Source organism: Giraffa tippelskirchi, chromosome 4, assembly GCF_054371585.1.
Source record: "Giraffa tippelskirchi isolate mGirTip1 chromosome 4, T2T-mGirTip1v1.2.pri, whole genome shotgun sequence".
NCBI lineage: Eukaryota > Metazoa > Chordata > Mammalia > Artiodactyla > Giraffidae > Giraffa > Giraffa tippelskirchi.
This window is the reverse complement of record NC_137278.1, coordinates 70979903-70999782: the sequence shown is the minus strand read 5'-3', so window position 1 is coordinate 70999782 and position 19880 is coordinate 70979903. Positions and strand designations below refer to the sequence as shown.

Genomic DNA, 19880 nt, shown 5'->3' with positions numbered 1-19880 from the left:
CCACCAGAGAAGCCCAAGAATACTGGAGAGGGTAGCCTATCGCTTCTCCAGGGGAATTTTCCTGACCCAGGAATCGAACCGTGGTCTCCTGCATTGCAGTCAGATTCTTTACCAGCTGAGCTACCAGGGAATCCTAGTCAGACTTAAATATTTAAACATTTGCTGGTTAAGCCTTATCATGAATTGGCTGGTGTTCATTTATCATTCTATTTTACTTGAGGTCTGTGTTTTCCTTGCAAAATAAAGCAAGGAGCTTCTGACCTTTTACAAAAAAAGGTGTTCTGGAAGTGGCCCTGCACAGCTCCTTAAATCCACCCTAGCTGGTCAAAAGAGCAAAGTTAGACAGGGCAGGCAGATGCTTGTCAAACGTCAAAAGGCAGGCATCTCCTCATTGACTTCCACTCAGCATCTGTTTCTTCCAGCTCTCACAGTCTGTGATTTCAGATTGCACAAGGCAACTTACAATTAATTGTCAAATGGGTAATTTAGACAATGACCATTCTGGGTTCCGAGGGGGATTTTTGTTGTTGTGGGTAAAAGTGAGGAAAAGCATGATTGTTGTTACTGTTGGATGCTCTTCTCTTTTAGCATCTCCATGAGAGCAGCCCCGTGCCTCCCCTTTTGATCCTCTTCTCCCAGGTGCCCAGCAGAGTGCCCTGCACAAATATAATCAATAAATATTTGATGTTGAAATAAACCTTCGTGAAAAATGAGCCTTTTCACTTGGTCTCCAAAGCTGAATATATTAAAGTAGGAGAATTCATTTCAGGTTGGAGAAAATAATATTATTTAGGTAGGGGAATATAAAGTATGTTTGGGAGCTGGGAATTAGGAAATAGTCCACAGAAAAAGTGTGGAGAGGATGGAAGATATGAAGGGGAAGACAGGAGAGTTAATCTGAGGACAAAATATGGTGGAGCTTAATGTCAAACTTAAGACTTTGGACTTTTGTCCTGAATCTGGACATTTGTGCCTATAGGGGAATTAAACCAGAGCCAGGACTCAGAGCAGAGGGTTGGGAGGGGAGAAAGCTAAAGGCGCAAGGGGCTGATTCACAAGCTATTACCCTGAGATGGTGAGTAAAGCATAAGTGAAGGCACCTCTGTCTTCCAGGGATGTGATCCTATCTCCATAACCAAATTTGCTAGACTTTCTTAGAAGGGACAAGCTATTTTAAATTGGACCCACTCCTGAATTCTAGTGCTCGAGGCTCTGGCCCTTTCTTTTCCATGCCCTTTTATTCTAGGATGATTTCCAGTCAGCCTTTGTTTATCTAGTTACAAAGTCATTGTTGGAGCCAGAATCCCTCAAAAATTCTTCATTTAAAACCTCTCACCAAACTGAAAGCAGTCAGACACAGGTATCTATGGGGAGGTTTTCCACGTTGCATTTATAAGTAACAGAACTTCATAGAACTGTCTATTAAGCCTAAGAACCACATTCTTCAAAATTCCACAACTGAAATTACAGAAATTTAGGAATTACAATTATACATGTTGGACTCTGGAGGCCTAGAAGAAACATATTGATTTGGGGAAGTTTGGTACCTGAAGATATTTGTAAAAATCATGGCTGATTCATGTCAATGTATGGCAAAAACCACTACAATATTTTAAAGTAATTACCCCAACTAGAATAAATAAATTTATTAAAAATAAAAAAAATCAAAGCATTTTAGAATTGAAAGAAATCTCAGCACTATTTTACTTCTGCCCTTCACCAATTTACTGATGAATTTTCTCTCCCATATCCTCAACTGATCTCTCTGTTTCACTGAAATAGCTGAACTCTTAAGGTCCCTATTTCTTAAAGATTTTCATTAATCTTAGCATTACTGAGTTACAAAAATTGGCTTAGGCTGCACGTTTTCTAGTATTTGTGATACAGGATTCCATGATGACTGTGTGTTGGCTCTTGCTGGAAAAGGTCTGGGAGAGGGTATGAAAGAGAGTGGACACTAGCCACTCTTGAGACTAAAAATATAATTGAGTTCAGGTATATGGTACAGGTTTGGTTGCTTTACTCAGAAAAATATTTTTTCGCACATCCCTTGAAGACTTTCAGATCAGTTGGCATATTCCATATGAAAGAAAAAGGTTATGGCGTGTTCATGTCAGAGACATAAAACATGCTCATGATACTTCAGGAAGAGGTCAGATTAAGAAGAAACATCCATATCTCATTACAATCAGATCTTAAGCAATTAAAAATAATTACTCTCTTTGCTAGGTGACCTTATGGGATATAAAAGTTAGCATCTAGTCTAAATAAAACTAAATTGGAGATCTTAAATCTAACAGCTCAAAACAAAAAAAAAGATAGTCCAATAAACCACAGTGACTGGATAACCTAATTAGTGGTTTTGGAGAAGGATAATCAAACATTAAATGAATTTCCCATTTGCTGCCAAGATTTTCTGCTTCTGAAGCTTAGGCTTGTTTGGTAGAGGACTTGGGTGAGGAAGGACAGCACTGACCTTTAGGTAAACAGGGAGATGTTATCATCATCAAGAAGTGCAGTTCTGTGCTATCAAACCCTTACTCTTCAATAACTGATAATGAGTCTGTAAATTATAGCTCTTAGCCAATTCTCAGAGTAGAGTTCATCTGTTATCTTAAAGAATTTTTTCCCCTGCAATATAATTTTTACTTTTTCCCTTTGAAGATACTGCATTCTATAGCTGTTCCTTTTTCTGATTCTTATGCAGGAAATACAAACCTTCCTTACCCCAGCGTGATTAAATTCTAAATGTTGGACATAGACATATCATTTCTTACTAAAAGTGCAGGATTTTGTTTTGAGAGGAAAGATTATGTATGCATTAGCATGAAATCTGTGCTCTGTTTCTTTCAAAGAAATATCTAAACAAGGCAGTAGAATTCTCCAGATAGATGAACCCAGAGCAGTCTGCACAGTGCGGTGTTTGGTTTTGACATCTGGACAGACTATAATCATCAAAGCACATCTGGGAAACACAGGAATCCTAACATTCAGGGTTTGGAATCTGACCTCAGTTGGCAAAAATTGTATTTCATTGAATACTTTTGCCTGGCTTAAAGTGATTCTGTTTAAGGTAATTTCACTCATCCTTTCAATATTCTTGTTACAAATAGAGAAACAGGTATTATTACTTAAATCAAGAGAATTGTGTGACACGCCTAAAAGATAGCATATTCAACTTGTAACTTAGTAGACTTTGTTTCAAGTCTATGTGTCTCTCTTTCTGAATAAATTAACGGATTCCAGAATGATATACAGGCATTTTCTTTACAACAAACACATAAAAAAGCAAAGAAAGCAAGGGAACTATCAAATCCTGTAGTGGTTCACCATAGGGAGAGCAATAATCATCTTTTATAAGAATCTTTTCTTTGATACTGAGGAGCAGAGCAAACAAACAGATGTAATTCCCCCTTATTTATTGTATCATTTGTTCTATATGTAATCGAGGGCCCAGACCCTACATTGCATTGAGCCAGGCACAATGACTACAAAGAAAATCTTCACTGCAGTTGAGGAAATAAGACACACATGAAAAATTAAGGGCAAAGCAAGATTGTAAAATGAACTGCTGCAGGGTTCAGATTACATGAAGATGGAGTGGTCAGGAGAGTTTTTATCAAAGAGGCAAACTTTGAGCCAGCTTATAGTAACTAGACAATCTCTTAGATTCTAGAGTCCATACTCTTCCATCTCTGACTTGTGATAAAGAGTTAAGGTCTGCCTGTGAATATTGCTTTAGAATTCCCTCTATTCCTGACCCTGCTCAGCAAGTTGAGTACTTTCTCCGTGATGCTGTGTTATCTCAGGCCACCTAAACCCTTTGCTGTTGTTGTTCAGTCGTTCAGTAGTATCCAACTGTTTGCCACCACATGGACTGCAGCAGCCCAAGCATCCCTGTCCTTCACTATCTCCTGGAGTTTGCCTGAAGCCAGACATGTTTAACTCCTCTCAGCTATGGTCTAAATCAGAAGTGGACATTCCACAGACTATGGCCCACATCTGGTTGCTTCCTGTTTTTCTATACAGAGTGGCAAAAAAAAAAAAAAATCTCCCTTCTGGTGAAGAGATACCAGAAAGCAGATAGCCTAATTTAGAAGGGAGTTTTGAAAAGAGAGTATCACTCTAAAATTAAGCCTTGTGAGAGGCTGTCTCTTTTAGTAACTGATTGGCACTGCTTGGTCCCTGGGGAAATGTTGGAAAAAGAGGGCTGGGAGAGGTAGAAATGTGTCTGTGTGTGAGCATGTGTGTGTGTGTGTGTGTGTGTGTGTGTGTGTGTGTGTTGAGTGTGTGCATTGAGGGGCTGTATCTTTTGGTGTTCACAGCTATCCCACCAAGCAGATTGTATTAAACTTCTAGAAGTTAGGAACTTGAGGCTCAAAAGAAGTTAAGTGATTGTTCAGAGTAGCTTAGGAGAGACTGACTTCTTAGAGGAGCTCAGGTACACCAGTCTTCTCTTGTGTTTATAATCATCTAACAAAGCAGACTGTGCGTAGGCGCATTCTTCCCTGCAATCAGGAGTAACTGTCTCATTAAGGCAGTGTCGCCAAAACAGAGTTGGCCACCTATTTTCCCTGCCGCTACCTCTGGGAAGGAATGGAGAACTTGTGATGTCAGGAGAAGGAGGAGCAGGCAGAACCAACTCAGCCTTGCAGCTGTTTGTCCCTCAGTGAAAATCTGTATTGCAGCCCCATCGTGTTTGAGCATAGGTAATGGTAACTGGTAAATGAAAAGATGACCACTTTCTGCCATAAAATAAGATGATGCATAGCTTTGGGGAACCAAGATTAAAGGAGGCTTCCAGAATAGCAGCTTCTGTTTAAAATCCTTGGGATAAAACGACTGAGGATATCTATGATCTCCGAGCCAGCTCTCGGGTGGTGGGAAGGGGTGGGGAGGGATGGTCATTGGACTATGAAACAATCCTGCCTTCCTCTTACTTTAATGCAATAGACATGGGACTTTAAGGGAAAGACAGCAACCTGTGAGTCAAAAGGCCTGGGTTCTAGTTTGGCTCCGCCTCTACTCATCATGAGAGGTTAGGCAATTTTCTACTCTCCAGACCCCAGATTTCTCAACTGCAAAATAAAGAGATGGAAGTGGAATGACGTTTAAGATCTTGTCAAGTTCTAAGAGTCTGTCTATTTCCTTTTAGAGTAGTTCAGTAAAAATCTAAAGTTGGGAATCACCTTTTACCGGTGGTATGAAAGATTATCTCCTTCCTTCTATGCCTCCTTTTCTCCTTTCTTCCTTTCTTCACACTCCTTCCCTCTCTTGTGACTCCTTTTCCCCTAGGAAGCAGAGTCTCAGTTAGGGAATTCCTTGCTAGTGCCTCCAGAGCAGCAATGACTCTTGCCTTCTTGAATTCAGTGTCCTCAAAAACACACATCGCGCCTTCCATGTCAATCGATGCCATCTTTCTGCCTTCAATCCGAGCTCTTCTAAGTTCCTACATTTTCCTTAGCCTTCTCTTAGTTCCACCAAAGAGAGTACAGCACCCAAGAACGAATGTATCAAAAACACTAAAAAGTCTTCCTTTCACCTTTAGATTCAGGTTTCCATGCTGCTCTTCCCTGACAATTCTGAGACAAACTCTCGCTAAGATCCTTAGAGAACCACAGGGCAGGAGTGTTGGGCTGGAGGAGTTTGTTTTACTTAAGCCTTCAGTCAGGGCAGAATATTTCAGCCCAACAGTTATCAGCCTAATGTGAAAATAATAATAGCACGCAATGCACAAATACCAGCCACACTGTTGTTCCCACTGACTCAGATACTTACAGTTCGACCGCATCCCTGGGGAGGTCGGAGGGAATCTCTGTCACCTTGCTCTCCTGGCAGAGGAAAACCCCGTTAGAGCAGTGACAGAGTCGATGATGGCATCCTGAGCCCAAGCTCAGGAATGCGAGCAAGGCCACCAGGAGCAAGGCCATGTTTACTTATCCATCCACCTGCTTTCTTCTGCCTCTGCAGAGAAAATCCTGCACAGATTTCAGAGGCTCCACACTGAGCCCTTATGAGAAGAGGTCTGCTTTGGGAGCTGATAGGGTCACGTGACCCACCCAGGGCCGCTTTCCTTTTTTTCTATCGGTCACTTCCAGACAAATAGCAGAATTTCTGAGTGACAGCAGTGACTTTGGTGGGGGTGGGGTGGGAGAGGTGGAGGGCGTGGCAAGATACGCTGTTCCTTTATCTTTTTCGGTTGGGTTTGCAAATTGGAACTTGATGCATGTCTAGAATAGCTTATATTAAATTCGCTGTAAGACTGTCCCTGTGGGTCACTGTTTTTTCCTCAAAACAGTGACACGCTCGACTTTCTCCAAAACAGATGCGATCTGCAGTGTGAAACATCATTAAGAGAGTTCCTCAGTGAAGGGCAGGGACCTGTTTCCAGCCTTGGTGTCAATGTCTTCCTCCAGGCCACTTTATACAAAACCAGAACTTCTGGGTCAAAGTCACTGATTCCCTTTCTTGCTGTAATTAACAACCAAACATGGTGTAGCTCAGAAGACAGGCAGTGGGTTAGTGAGCCCCTGGACAGATGGTGGTAGGTAGGAGGCACTTTTAAGAGAGTAGTCTACAGAGATAACTGACTCAGCTGAGTGACCGACAGGTCGGGCTGGGTTTTCACTGGGTTTAGTGGACACCAACCATCCCACCCTCTGTCGCATGTCCTTTCTGGATTCTCTCATTTCCAGGCTCTGAAGATTGCCCTTGCCTTTTGGAAGCTGGCAGAAATGAATTTATTTAACCTATGCTTTTAGCTTAGTTTTAAATGTTCTCTGTAGGTGACAATCCTGGCACTTTTGTGGGCACTCCCCATCTTCTTGATGGTGAGGGATCTGAGGAACGTTTTGCCATACTTTCAGTCAAGGGGCCATCTACTTTTAACTTCAGAACCTGTGAAGTTTAAAAGACAGAATATTCTCTAAGATTTTGCCTATAACTTACTACTTGCTCAAATTAGTTTTAACACTATCTTTAGGTAATTAGTTGCATAAAATTGAGTTATGTAGAACTGCTAAACAAGTATATATCAATCTCCCCTCATTTCTTCCTCTCCTGTACCTAGCCAAAGAATAATGACATAGAAGGAATGGATTAAATAATTATTAAGGGAATAACAGAAGCAAGTGAATCTTAGGGTAAAATTGTTCCCTGGCTGCTTCTGGAAGCAACTGCTTCATTCTAACTCCAGGACTATAAGATCAGGGCAATATCCACATGGACTCTATGTTGTTACAGTTTTGGCTAACATGAACAGATAAATTATTTCATTCAGCAGTTGACCTGTGGAATCGTAATCATTTAGCTGGAGAAGGGATTTAATTCAATCATCCAGCTAATGCTTAAGTTTGCTTTAAAATGTCCACATTAATTTTAAAGGGGTCAACTTAACCTCTTCTTGAATAACTCCCGTGACCAAAAAACTCATTACCAGTTGAACCTCTCACATATACCCCCACCCCACAAATCCCCACTGAGATTTTGGAAAGCTCCAGTTATGACTAAATTAGTCCTCATATAATGAGAATTTTTTTTTAACTGAGATTTTGACTTTAAAACGATTTCCTGTTTACAACTGATAGATAACATGGCTAACCTAAATGCAAATTATTAAGCAAAATCACAAAACAGTTGTAGACTAAAGAAAGAGATGCCAATGCCATTGCATCTATGTTTGTCATTCCTCCTTTCTCTGTTCCTACTCCTAGAAGTGATCTGAATTTTGATTTTGTTATTCCTTTGTTTTTTTCAAATTGTATCATCTAAGTATATATCTTCAAACAGTATACTGCTTGATTTTGAGTTTTATACAACTTGTATTACCCTAACTAGTCTTTTTTATTACTTACTACTATATTTTACACTAACAGCATTTTAGAGAACCATCCATATTTCTCTGTGTAGCCATAGTTTGTTAAAGTTCCCTGCTGTATAATATTCCATTATGCAAATATGCTGCAATTTATTTTTCTTATTCTCCTGTCATCTTTCTTTATTCTAAGGCCATAAAAATATTCTTCTGTTTCCTTCTGCGAGTTTTATAATTTATAATTTTGCTCTGCACATTTAAATCTTTATTAGGTATTAGTACTTATGTGTAGTGTGTGTCAGGAACTCAAGTTCAGTTTTATTCAGTGGCTTATGGTTTTTATCCACATGGATAAATGTTTGTCCCAGAAACATTTATTGAGTAGACCCTCTTTTTCTCTCTCATTTGTAAAATTATCTTTATCACATCTAAAGTAACTACTGTTTTGCTTAGTTTTGTGTTTAAGCTCTTTTATAGCCTATTGTCCTTTTTTATCTCTACCAATACTATGCTGTCTTAATTATTAGAATTTTAAAATAGTCTTGACATGTGATAAGACAATTTCTTCTTTTCTAATTTATCCCTTCCTCCTCTTTTCTTCTCACTCTCCCCCTCCCCCTCCCGCCTCATTCTCTCTTCCTTCTTCTCTCTCTATCTCTTCCTTTCTTTTTTTTTTCTCTGGTCTGGATACCTAGGACAATGCTCACAAAAGCGGTGAGCATTTTTGTCATGTTCCTGACTTTAAAGGAACTGTTCTCTAATTTTTCATCATTAAAATGATATTTGTTATAGGCTTTTGATACCCACGAGGTTAGATCTCAAGGTAAAGTTCTTAGAAAAGTTTTCTAAGGATTTTTTCCTACCATGAATAGAAATGAATATTGTCAAATACCTTTTCTGCATTTGTTTTACCCTTACCCTTACAGTGATAATTATATACTACTAAGCTACTCATATTCCTAGGATTAGCAATGTTGTTTATGAGTTACTATTATTTTATACACTAAGAGATTTGACTTCCTAATGTTTTATTCAGAATTTTGGCATCTATCTCATAAGCAACTTGTAATTTAGTAACAAATAATGTAATTTCTCATTTTCCTTTCTCTTGTTATCCTTTTATAGTTTGGTATTGAGGATGCATTTGTCTCATAGACTAAGTTGGGCAATAATCCCTCTTATTTTGTTCTTGGAACAGGGCTGTTTTAGATTGTTTTCATCTATTCCTTGAAAAAGTATGGCTTTACTTGCCTGTAAACCATCCTAGCTTGGTATTGTGTGTGTGTGTGTGTGTGTGTGTGTGTGTGTGTGTAGATTAAAAATATTCATTCAGCCTTCTTCATTTTCTGGCTATTCAAGCTTCCTATTTCTTCAATTTTTACACTATAATTTTTCTAGGAATTTTCCATTTCATTCGAGTTTTTAAGTGTATTCTCATAATGCTTTTTGGTATTCACTTTTTAAATCTATTAAAAACTATTCCTAATGTTGTTTATTTCTATCCATTTTCTTTGTATTAGCCAACTTTGCCAGATTATTTTCAATTTAATTGCACTCTCAAGGCCTGACTTTTGCCTTGCTGATCGTGTTCTATCTTTATTTTAACTTTCCACAATTTTTGCTCTTATTTTCTCCTATTTTTCTTTTTGTTTTGTTTTCTTTTAACCTCTTATTTGGGTGTCAGTTAACTAGTTCTTCAGCCCATCTTCCTTTCTGAATCTCCCTATGATCTGTGCCTTAGCTCTATTCAACAAATACTGATAGGTAAGTTTCTTGTTATAGCTGAGTTCTAAGTATTTTTCAATTTTCTGTTATTTTTTCCTGGACTCAAAGATAATGGAGATGTACAGTTTAGAAATCTACAAAATACAGAGATATTTAAATTTATCTCTTTGTTAACACAATGCAGAGTATGGTCTGTATTGATTTTTTCCCCCCAACCATGTTGATATGTGTTTTAAGGCTTAGTATGGTTAATTTTTGTAAATATTCAATGTGAGCTTGAGAAGAATCAATCAATAGTCTCTATTTACTTGTGACAACTTCTGTATTTAACCCATCAATCCAGCATATTATTATTTTCCTAAAATGTCTATATATTTGCTAACATTTTGAAGGGATTTCTGTTGAAATTTCACATGATCAGAATGATACAGTTGTCAGCATTTTGATCTTGTCCTTGTATTTTTCTTGACAGATCAATGCTACTTGGGCATACAAGTTAGAATGGAATATATACATGGTGAATCAAACTTTCTCTAATTTTGTAGCATCTTACTGTACACATAATACTGTCTTTTATCTTAAAATTTATTTTGTCTGCTATTCATTTAATAAATATTTTTCTAGTATTTTTTTCTACCTTTGTACTTTTGACCTTTCTGTGTCTTTGTTTTAGGCATGTCTTTTATAACCACTGGTAGAGTTTTATAACCACTTAGCTGAATTTTTTGTTTTAATACATTCTTATAATCTCTGTTAACCAATGACCTTAATAATTTACATTTATTCTAATTATTGATCCACATGTATTTTTTTTTCTACCATGCCATTTGCTGTCTACTTTGTTCTAGTTTTATGTTTCATTTTTCACCTTTTTTTATCTTTTATTTGTTGAATTCTTGCGTGTTTGTTTCTTTTATTGCTTTGTTTTGTTTCCTTATTCTGTTTTGTTCCATATACTGTTTTGGATGTTACATACTCTCCTTAGTGGCTCAGACAGTGAAGAATCTGCCTACAATGCAGGAGACCTGGGTTTGATCCCAAGAATACTGGCATGGAAACCCACTCCAGTATTCTTGCCTGGAGAATCCCCATGGGCAGAGGAGCCTGGTGGGCTACAGTTCATAGGATTACAAAGAGTCGGACATGACTGAGCAACTAAGGACACGGCACATACTCTCCTTATTAATTTTAATGGTTACTCTCAAATTTTTACCATATACTTTTAGCTTATACCTTTTATTTAAAAAATTTAATTTTATAGTGTTTAAAATCCCCTCCTAAAAGATGCATGGACTTTAAATTTTTAAGCCTACACACTAGCCAGATATAATGTATTTTTTGTTGTCCAGTATTTTAGTTCGGTCATTATTATACATCCTCATTATTTTATACATTCAATATTTATTTAGATTCTCTGCCACTTTGGAATGTAACCGGATCTCCGAGGAGTTTGTACTCTCATTTGCTTTTGTCAGTACTGCACTGGAAAGCTTTGAGAAGCTTTGCTTGTTATCAAATATAATTTCTTTCCAAGGATAAGCCTCAAAATAATGGAAGACAGCTATTTTCAGGGATATGCTGCTGGTAAATGTTTAACAATCATCTTTTCAGGGGAAAAAAAATCTTTATTTTGTAGCGTTTGTTAACTTCCGTTTAATGAATTCTCCCACTATAGCTTCTATCAAGCTACCAGTGAAATGTCAACCAGCTTACAGAATTCTTCAACATTTGTCAATCTGCTTTTATAGGCTGGTAAGATCTGGTCCTAACACATAACTGGATATTTTGTTCTTCTTGAACCATCTTACTTGTTTAGATGATCTCCAACTTCATAGCTTTGAGTGTGCAATAGTTTTATTGGAACTTCACTTTGGAATAATCTCCAACATGAGTTGCTTTATCTCAGGTGCCAAAGCCTGTAGTGCTTCTTGGGGTTGTTCAACATCATCATGAGTTCTAAGAAGTTAACAAGAGTCTGGCTGGATGAAAAGTATTATAAAGTGTGAACATATAGGCATGCTCTCAGAAGCAGCTATATGGATTTGATTCCTCTCCTCAAATGAAAAGAAATAGCTCCTCTTACCATAATCAGAGAATCAGACATAGTTATTGTGGCAGCAATGTTTGGCTCTGGCACTGGATACAGAAGGAAAAAATCCTTCTCTAACATAAAACAGAATCTAAAATGTGGAAAACGAGACTCTTAACAGCTTACCAGGAGATTAGTGGTGATAAGTCTGAATTAAATGCCTTATTACTACTGAGTGTTCAGTCTTGAAAAATTCTGTGTGATACAGATTGTTTTTTTAAACTCTTGTAAATCTCCCACCTGACCCTCAGTATCTTTTTTGTACTGTCATTAGCTTCCCTTTGCCTTTTCTTTCACTTATTCTATTTCGAGAAGAGCTTTCTCTTGAGGTCATTTCCCTGTTCTTCCTTGCATCAGAGGACACCTTGTATTCAACACTGCCTTCAGGTTGCTCAAATTTCTCTATAGATTTGCTAGAGATTAAGAACTATGCAGACATCACATGATGGTTATTATTATTATGGTTGTCTAAAGAACATTTTCTTAGAAATCTATCTCTTAGAAAGTCAAGGTCCCTTTTAGCTTCCTGATTTCATAAATTAAAATTTCTCAGGTTACAAAGATCCTGAATCTCACAGATGAGATAGTAGCCTGTCTGTACCATTCAACTGGAGGACTTAATACAGTTGCTACAGGCAGATTTTCTGATGATCTCACAAAACTCTGTGCAGTTCTTCACCAAGGAAATGTTTGTCAACAGGTCAGAAATTCAAAATGGCTTATAAATAAATCTGGAAAATTGAAACTAATTTTCTTTTTGTTTCAGGATAGTCTTGTGAAGATAGGGCCACTGGGAGAATGTCTGTGTGTCTGCTTGTTGGAAAGAGATCTGTCTTATTGATGGAGAGAACTTCTGTTGCAATCTGTTGATCATGCTAAGTCACAAGGCTAGATCAGTTTCAAAGGCTGGGGAAATAGACTCCTACTCTTGTTGAAAGGAACACAGAGGGATGGCAAAGTGGTGTGCAGATGCAAGGAGAATAATTGCAGGCACTTCTGCCAGTATTACCACAGGTATCCAAGCATTTAAAGAAGACATCATTGTTTATGCTGGGTAATTTTTGCTAGTTTTGCTTAATGTTTTCCAAAGTGCAAGTTAGGTCAACTAATAGAGACACTGGTGATGAAAATGAATATTCACTTTCAGCCTTTAGTAGTTTGTTCAATTATTAACTCAAGTATCTTGCTACCCTAAGAAAGGCAGTATGGTCTTTTGAATTCTATGCTGTTTTAAAATGACCAAAGATATTTGTTCTCTATTTATATTTGGTAGATTTACATTTATTTTAAAAATTTGCCTTTCTCTCTCTTTCTTTTTTTAACATTTTCATGCTGTAATATCATTTGTTTCTATGAATCTAATGCAGTTTTGCTCTAATATTAGTGGCCTTAGTGAAGTATGCTGTGTGACTTATGGCAGAGATAAAAATTTCTTGTGATATGACCAGAGCATAAAGGTACAGTTTATAAATATTCAGTAAAACATGATCTTTGGACACTAAATCTTTCAAGTAGCATCCTTGAATCCACATTATTATCAGTTGTTGTTTAGTCACTAAGTCATGTCTGACTCTTTTGTGACCCTATGGACTGTAGCCCACTATGCTCCTCTATCCGTGGAATTCTCCAGCTAAGAATACTGGAGTGGGTTGACATTTCCTTCTCCAAGGTATCTTTCTGACCCAGGGATCAAACCCGTGTCTCCTGCATTGCAGGTGGATTCTTAACCACTGAGCCACCTGGGAAGCATTATTCTCAATATTATAGTCTTAAACATGGTTCCTATTAGTTATTTTTTATGCAATAAGATTTCTTTATTGATGATGTTTTGTTATTCTGTCATATAATTTACAGTAAGAATCAGATGGGGTTATGTAAACTTGGTAGGGCATTACATAGCAGCCTAGCACACCAGTCACACAACCAGTCATACCTGGCCTGATGGGCCATAACACATGTTTTGCATGTTGAGATGGGACAGTCATTTAGGCCATAGTGTTAATTACCCTTCTTGGGTTGAGCAGTGCACAACCTGTACAACTGCACCTGACAGCCCTGTGCTGGGGACTCAGGATGAGTGCCTGTGGTGGATGCTTGATCTGGTGAGGGTAAGTTTATGGAGCCTGAGGACAGGCATTGTGACAGAGTACTCAGAGTGCCTGGATGCTGGTCCAGAGGAGCATCCTATAGGACACCATGTAGTTGATCATCTGCATTACTTATTCCTAAGGTCAACAAAGGAAGAAGTAGACACTGGAATTGAGAGACCCAGGCCCTATGCATAACTGTGTTATTCCTGTTGCAGCCCCAGAGATTTTTTTTTAAACTTTTCTTTTTTATATTGGAGTATAGCTGATTAACAATATTGTGGTAGTTTCAGGTGGACAGCAAGGGGACTCAACCATGTACATACATGTATCCGTTCTCCCCCAAACTCCCCATCCAGCCAGGCTGCCATATAATGTTGAGCAGAGTTCCCTGTGCTATACAGTAGGACCTTGTTGGTTATCCATTTTAAATATAGCAGTGTGTATATGTTGATCTCAGACTCCCTAACTATCCCTTCTCCCCATGCTTTCCTCTTGTGGCAACTATAAGCCCCAGGTATTTTTAATTATCTGGGAGTCAGTTTCTTCTCCAAAGTGCGAGTGTAGACACTTAACTTACATGGCTGTTGTGAAGACAGCCTAGAATGCAAGGCACATGTGAAAGCACCGTGACAGAGTCTGGTGTCAATGTGTGATTTTCTTCTCCTTGTGGCTGTTGTGGTAAAAAGGAAAGGTAAACATTTCATCACAGAAAGAGTGAGTCCCTTGCATGATGATTTTCCGTTTGGTTTATGTGGTGAAGTGGTAGACGAACAACTCTGGTTGCACAATTGTTTAAATCTATGTGCCACTGACTTGGCCTCGCCAGGCATCACAATTATGCCATTAGCAACACTGACCCTTATCTCCCCTTCTTGGACCCTTTCTTCCACTTAGGACTTGGGAAGTTCAAGGCCACCCTGTTGTGGGCAGAGAGATGATGTAGCCTCCCGACTTGTCCTTGACTGATTGGATAACAAATGAAGTATACAGTCAAAACAAAAATGTTACAATGAATACTAATGAGAGATGAGGGAGGGGGTTGTTTGTAAGCTTGATGGCCAATCAGTGCTGCTTTTGAACAGAGTGGAGTTTAAATTTTTGTATTAGTTTAATTTCTCATAGACAAAGTCACAGGCTCTTTTAAAAACACAGTGAAGAGAATTCAAATCACACGTTAGTCATTGCAAGTGATCTTTGGGTCAGTATTTTGACTCTCAACATTTCTAGACTTCAGAGAAAGTGGAAATTGAAAGGGAGCACTTAAGATTTGGGGTGCACTGATATGAGGGTCACATGTATCATATGTTCAGACACCAGGCAGGGACTGGTGGTAAGGAGGGTGGTGGCTACATCTAGTTCCTAGTTTGATTGTGGGAGGTTTCATAAAAAATTCAAGGCCAATGAATGTTTTCAGGAATACTTAGAGTGAAACCAGTGTTAATATAAATTTACATCTGGTATCTTTCAAAAAGTTTAGCCCTAGGAGTCAGTGCATACCAAAGTCTAGGATCCTGCCCTTTGCCTCAGGGAGTTTAAACATTTGTTTAAAACAACAGGACTATACAACACATGACTGTTCTTTACTTCACAGGACTATAACCAAAAATTAAAGTATTGCATTATACCTAATTACAAAGTAGGTCAGCTTCCCAGGTGGCGCTAGTGGTAAAGAACCCACGTGCCAGTGCAGGAGACCTGGGTTTGATCCCTGGACTGGGAAGATCCCCTGGAGGAGGGCATGGCAACCTACTCCAGTATTCTTGCCTGGAGAATCCCATGGACAGAGGAGCCTGGCATGCTATAGTCCTTAAGGTTGCAGAGTTGGACACGACTGAAGCGACTTAGCATGCATGTAACATGTAGGCTGCATTGTTCCAGGAAACACTGATTTTGAGCTGAGTCTCCATAGCAGTGAGGATAAATAATTTTTGGCAATTTTCTGACATAACTGGTTTGCGTACCCACTTAGATGTCTCAACTAAAGCCCTAGTTAAACAAAATATTTTAAATATGAATGTATATGCCAATATATAGATATATTCAAAATAACAGCATGGCAGAGTAGGGTCTGCTGTTTATGAAAGCATAAGTGTCAATTGCCAGCAACATAGTACTGCAAGCTAAAAAACTAAGGTCTATATTTCTGCTTTTATTCGTTGGAATGAAAAAAGGTAATACTGACATTCCATTATTTATGAACCTGGTTAGAGAAAAGAGAGGAAATGAAATTTCACTGCTTTCAGAGGATAGTTTATTTTGATTCCATTCAGGGCCCTGGGCCTTTGCCTCACAACGATGTCCCCTTCCCTGTCAATACCTTGGGCAGACCTGGTAGGGTGAGAGGAGGAACTGGTAGACCTTAGCTGTCAGTATTCACTGGACTTGGGAGGCAACTGATGAATTGATCAGGAGTGTATGGAAGGCCTGCTTCATCCCTTGCCTTCTGGAACACTGGGTACTGTGAGCCAAGCTAAGGTAGAATGTGGAGAGACTGTTCTCGAGGGATGGCTGACGCACAGGATTGATGGCAACTGGGCATTTAAAAATCGAGATTCGTTTCTAAGATGGGGAATCCTATACTAGATAGTCCAGAATGCAGAACACAACTTCTGTTTACTTTGCGCTAAGTTTGCCCTAGACCCCAAGCTAAATACTTACATAATCTCTGATCTTTCTACCAACTCTGCCAGGCAGCTCTGATTATTCTCATTTTGTGGATGGAAAAACCGAAGCTTAGAAAGGTTAGGTGTATCTGCCCTGGGTCCCACAGCTGGTAGCTGATCAGCCCAGAATTGGAATGTAAATGGCATCCCTTGGAAATCAGTGCACCTCTGCTTAGGTGCCGCACTGCCTTGGAAAGCAAGGCAGCCCAGGATAGAGGGCCAGAAGCAGCAGGCAGGACTGGTTGGCAGGCAGGCCTGAATAGTGACTTCTGCTAGGCTGGGCTCAGCCACCTTCCAGGGAAGAGGAGCCGCTCCCTCTGTTGCTCCTTGGTGACCCTGGAAGGCGTGGACCTTCATCTGTTTCTGCCCTATAGTCCTGGTGAATCATCCTAACCACACTGTGGCCAGCTTACCTACATTAATGCTCTATTTTTGCTTATTGTGGCTCTCAGTTAGCTGGAAATAGCTCAGCTTTAATGGCAGCTTTCAGAGTGAGTTTTTTTTTTTAAAGAAATCATTTAATTTGTCATATAAATTAGGACAATTTTGAGACTGAAAGGGAACTCTGTTAGTAATTCTGCCAGGGGTATCTTGGGTGCCCAGGGCTTATGATCACCCTACCAAAATGGGATGAAGGGATATGGTTACTATGGAAATAAGATCTACATTATTCAGACAGGAACATCTTCAGGATAGGGAGCAGTCAAATGGAAGTAAGCTTCTTCTACCATAGCAATGTGATCTTCTGTCTGATGTTAGGGCATGAATTTGGACATCTTAAGTCCCTCAATCCTCACCCACCCTGGACCAAGCCAAGGCAGCACTGATTTACCATGTCCGAGTGACATTGTTATGAGGAGGTCTCTTGTTTCCTGCCAAACTTAGTGAATCTGGATTGTTCTAACTTACAGGAATTAAAGAACTCCTTATTCTTGAAGATCTTTGAACATTTTTGCTTAAAATGTATAAATTGGAGAGTAACAAGAATTGCTGGGGTTTCCTTTAATAGATCATCTAGCCACAGGCATTGCAAACATCTGGAACATATCGCATATTGCTGGTCTGGGACTCCAAAGGAGGGGAGATGAGGCATGGAGAGGGGGCAGTGGGGGGGAAGATAGGAGGAGGGAAGGGAGGGAGCAGAGGCTAGAGGGCTTTAAGCCAAAAATACGCCAGGAATACCTTGTGACAGTGGACTTCTATCCCAGGCTCCTCCTCTTTTCAATCCCCAAGCCTCTTGTCATTTGTTCTCTTCGGGCTGACAAACGGATGTTGAGTCATGACAGCGTCATCGATCAAATGACATATTGTCTCGTATCAGGTCCGGTAATAAAGAAACATAAAAATGCTTCTTTGATTAACTTGACGGTATCCATTTAGATGGTAGCGTCTAGTCTTAAATCTTTCTGCGGATGACAGAAAATTCCCTTTGTCCAAAACATGAGTGTTGTTCATCGCTAATGCCCCATATAATGCTTGCTCAGAGACTAGACTCCTCGAAAGAATTTCTATCAAATTACTCCTAATAGGGGGAGAGGTGGCTCTCTAAAGAGATTCCTAATAAAGTCAACATTGCTGTGAGTGTCTTATTTTATAGTAGTAATAGTAGTGTTAGTCATCCAGTCATATCCAACTCTTTGCTACCCTATGAACAGTGGCCCGACAGACGGCTCTGTCCTTGGAATTCTCCAGGCAAGAATACTGGAGTGGGTGGCCATTCCCTTCTCCAGGGGATCATCTCAACCCAGGGATCAATCTCATGTCTCCCACACTGCAGGCAGATTCTTTACCATCGGAGCCACCAGGGAAGCCCCCACTTATATTACAAAAGTATGCAAATACTACATTCCATTTTACAACATAGCCACGTTTGCTATAGGATTTGTCAAAATATCTTTAATAAACATTATATGCAAATATGTGTCATTTTTGTTCTGCAGTTTCACATTATCCCCGACATAAGACCACATCCTCCATTTTAAGAGTGAGGGTTAATAAAACCTCCCCACAGAACTGAGGGGAGGGAGCGGTTGATTATTTTTGGAGTCAAAGATCTAGAGTTTTACTTGTGAAAGTCAAATAAAAACGGGACGTATTAATTTGATACCAAAACAATTTTTCCCCCAAATTCTTCAGAAGATCAGAAATACAGTACCAGGTAAACAAGTTACTCTGACCATGTTATTGCACAGATATTGACCTGCAAGGAGCCAGGGAAAGGAGACACGGAGAGAAATAGCATAACATAATTTTGGTGCCAACCGAATAAAACCCTCCGTGGCTCTCTTCTCTAGGGACATGACTTTATTACCCCTAAACAGTTCATCTTCTCTAGGGCATGACTTTATTACCCCTAAACAGTTCATCTGCTCTAGGGACATGACTTTATTACCCCTAAACAGTTCTTTTTTTTTTTTAATCAGAAGTAGAATTTATAATTTGGAATTTCAGGGTATAGTAAGATTAAAATAAAGTCAAAAATTCAGACTTAACTGAATTTTCCCCTTCTCTCTCTCTCTCTCCTTTGATGGAGATGTATTTGTCCTTCCCTGAGGGATGAACAAATGAGTATGTACTTTGGTGTTCTTGGAGTAGACTTAACAAACAGATATACTTTCAAATTCTTTTGATGTTCTGATAAGAATACAATTAACCTCAGGATAAATCTGATGGCGTAATATAGTCCTTCCCTATACATTACTGTCAGTATCCTAAAAACAAGAACAGCCAAACAAAAAGTGAATGACCTCCCTAAAACCAAAACAAAGCCATAAACACTGAAGATGTTGTTAACATTAAAGGGAAAAAAAAATCAATTTGATTTTAGGAAACATTTCCCCATTTTCTTTACCTTTTAAGTACATGTGTTGATGTAGATAATAAAATTTATCTTCCGTAGTAGACTTCTTATGTATTTCTTTAGTTTCTAGAATTTAGTCATATCACATGAGAGATTTGATTCCAAGAATGGCTAGTACTGGGACTTCCTGGTGACTCTAGTGGTAAAGAATCCACCTGCCGACACAGGAAATGCAAGAGATGAGGGTTCAATCCCTGGGTCAGGAAGATCCCCTGGAGCAGGAAATGGCAAAACACTCCAGTATTCTTGCCTGGAAAATTCCATGGACAAAGAAGCCCAGTGGACTAGTGCCGTTCCCACCATCTGCTCTGAGAATAATTGGACTTAACAGAGGAGCCTGTTGGGCTTCAGCCCATGGGGTCTCAAAGGGTCAGACCCAACTGAAGTGACTTAGCATGTACACACGCCTTCTTGGCTATATCAGTGCCCTTCATTCATTGTCCAGACCTCTGCTGAGTCTCTCTTAAGGCCCATGCTTGATGCTGAATAGTTGAAAATGGATTGAAACACACTCCATGTCTTCTGATGTTACAGTCCAGAGTAGAGACAGACAGGTAAGGTGTGCTGGACTATGTGAGGTCAGCTTAGCCAAATGTGGCAACTAAGTTTCCCAGGAAAACTTTGCCTGATTCCTTTCCAA

The 19880-nt window shown here is 39.2% G+C and overlaps 1 protein-coding gene across 5 annotated transcripts in view; it reads right to left on the bottom strand.

Moving 5' to 3' along the window:
- FSHR (follicle stimulating hormone receptor) overlaps positions 1–6027 on the bottom strand; it is a 182138-nt gene extending 176111 nt beyond the window's left edge. For 4 of the 5 annotated variants that reach the window (XM_081593770.1, XM_081593772.1, XM_081593771.1 and 1 more), the window contains exon 1: positions 5779–6027. In XM_081593770.1, the coding sequence (XP_081449896.1) occupies positions 5779–5930 (152 nt within the window). In that variant the 5' untranslated portion in view covers positions 5931–6027. Of the gene's footprint in view, positions 1–5189; positions 5286–5778 lie in introns of those variants that run through there. The other variant, XM_081593774.1, reaches the window with a different exon arrangement.
- Between the last annotated feature and the right edge of the window lie 13853 nt (positions 6028–19880).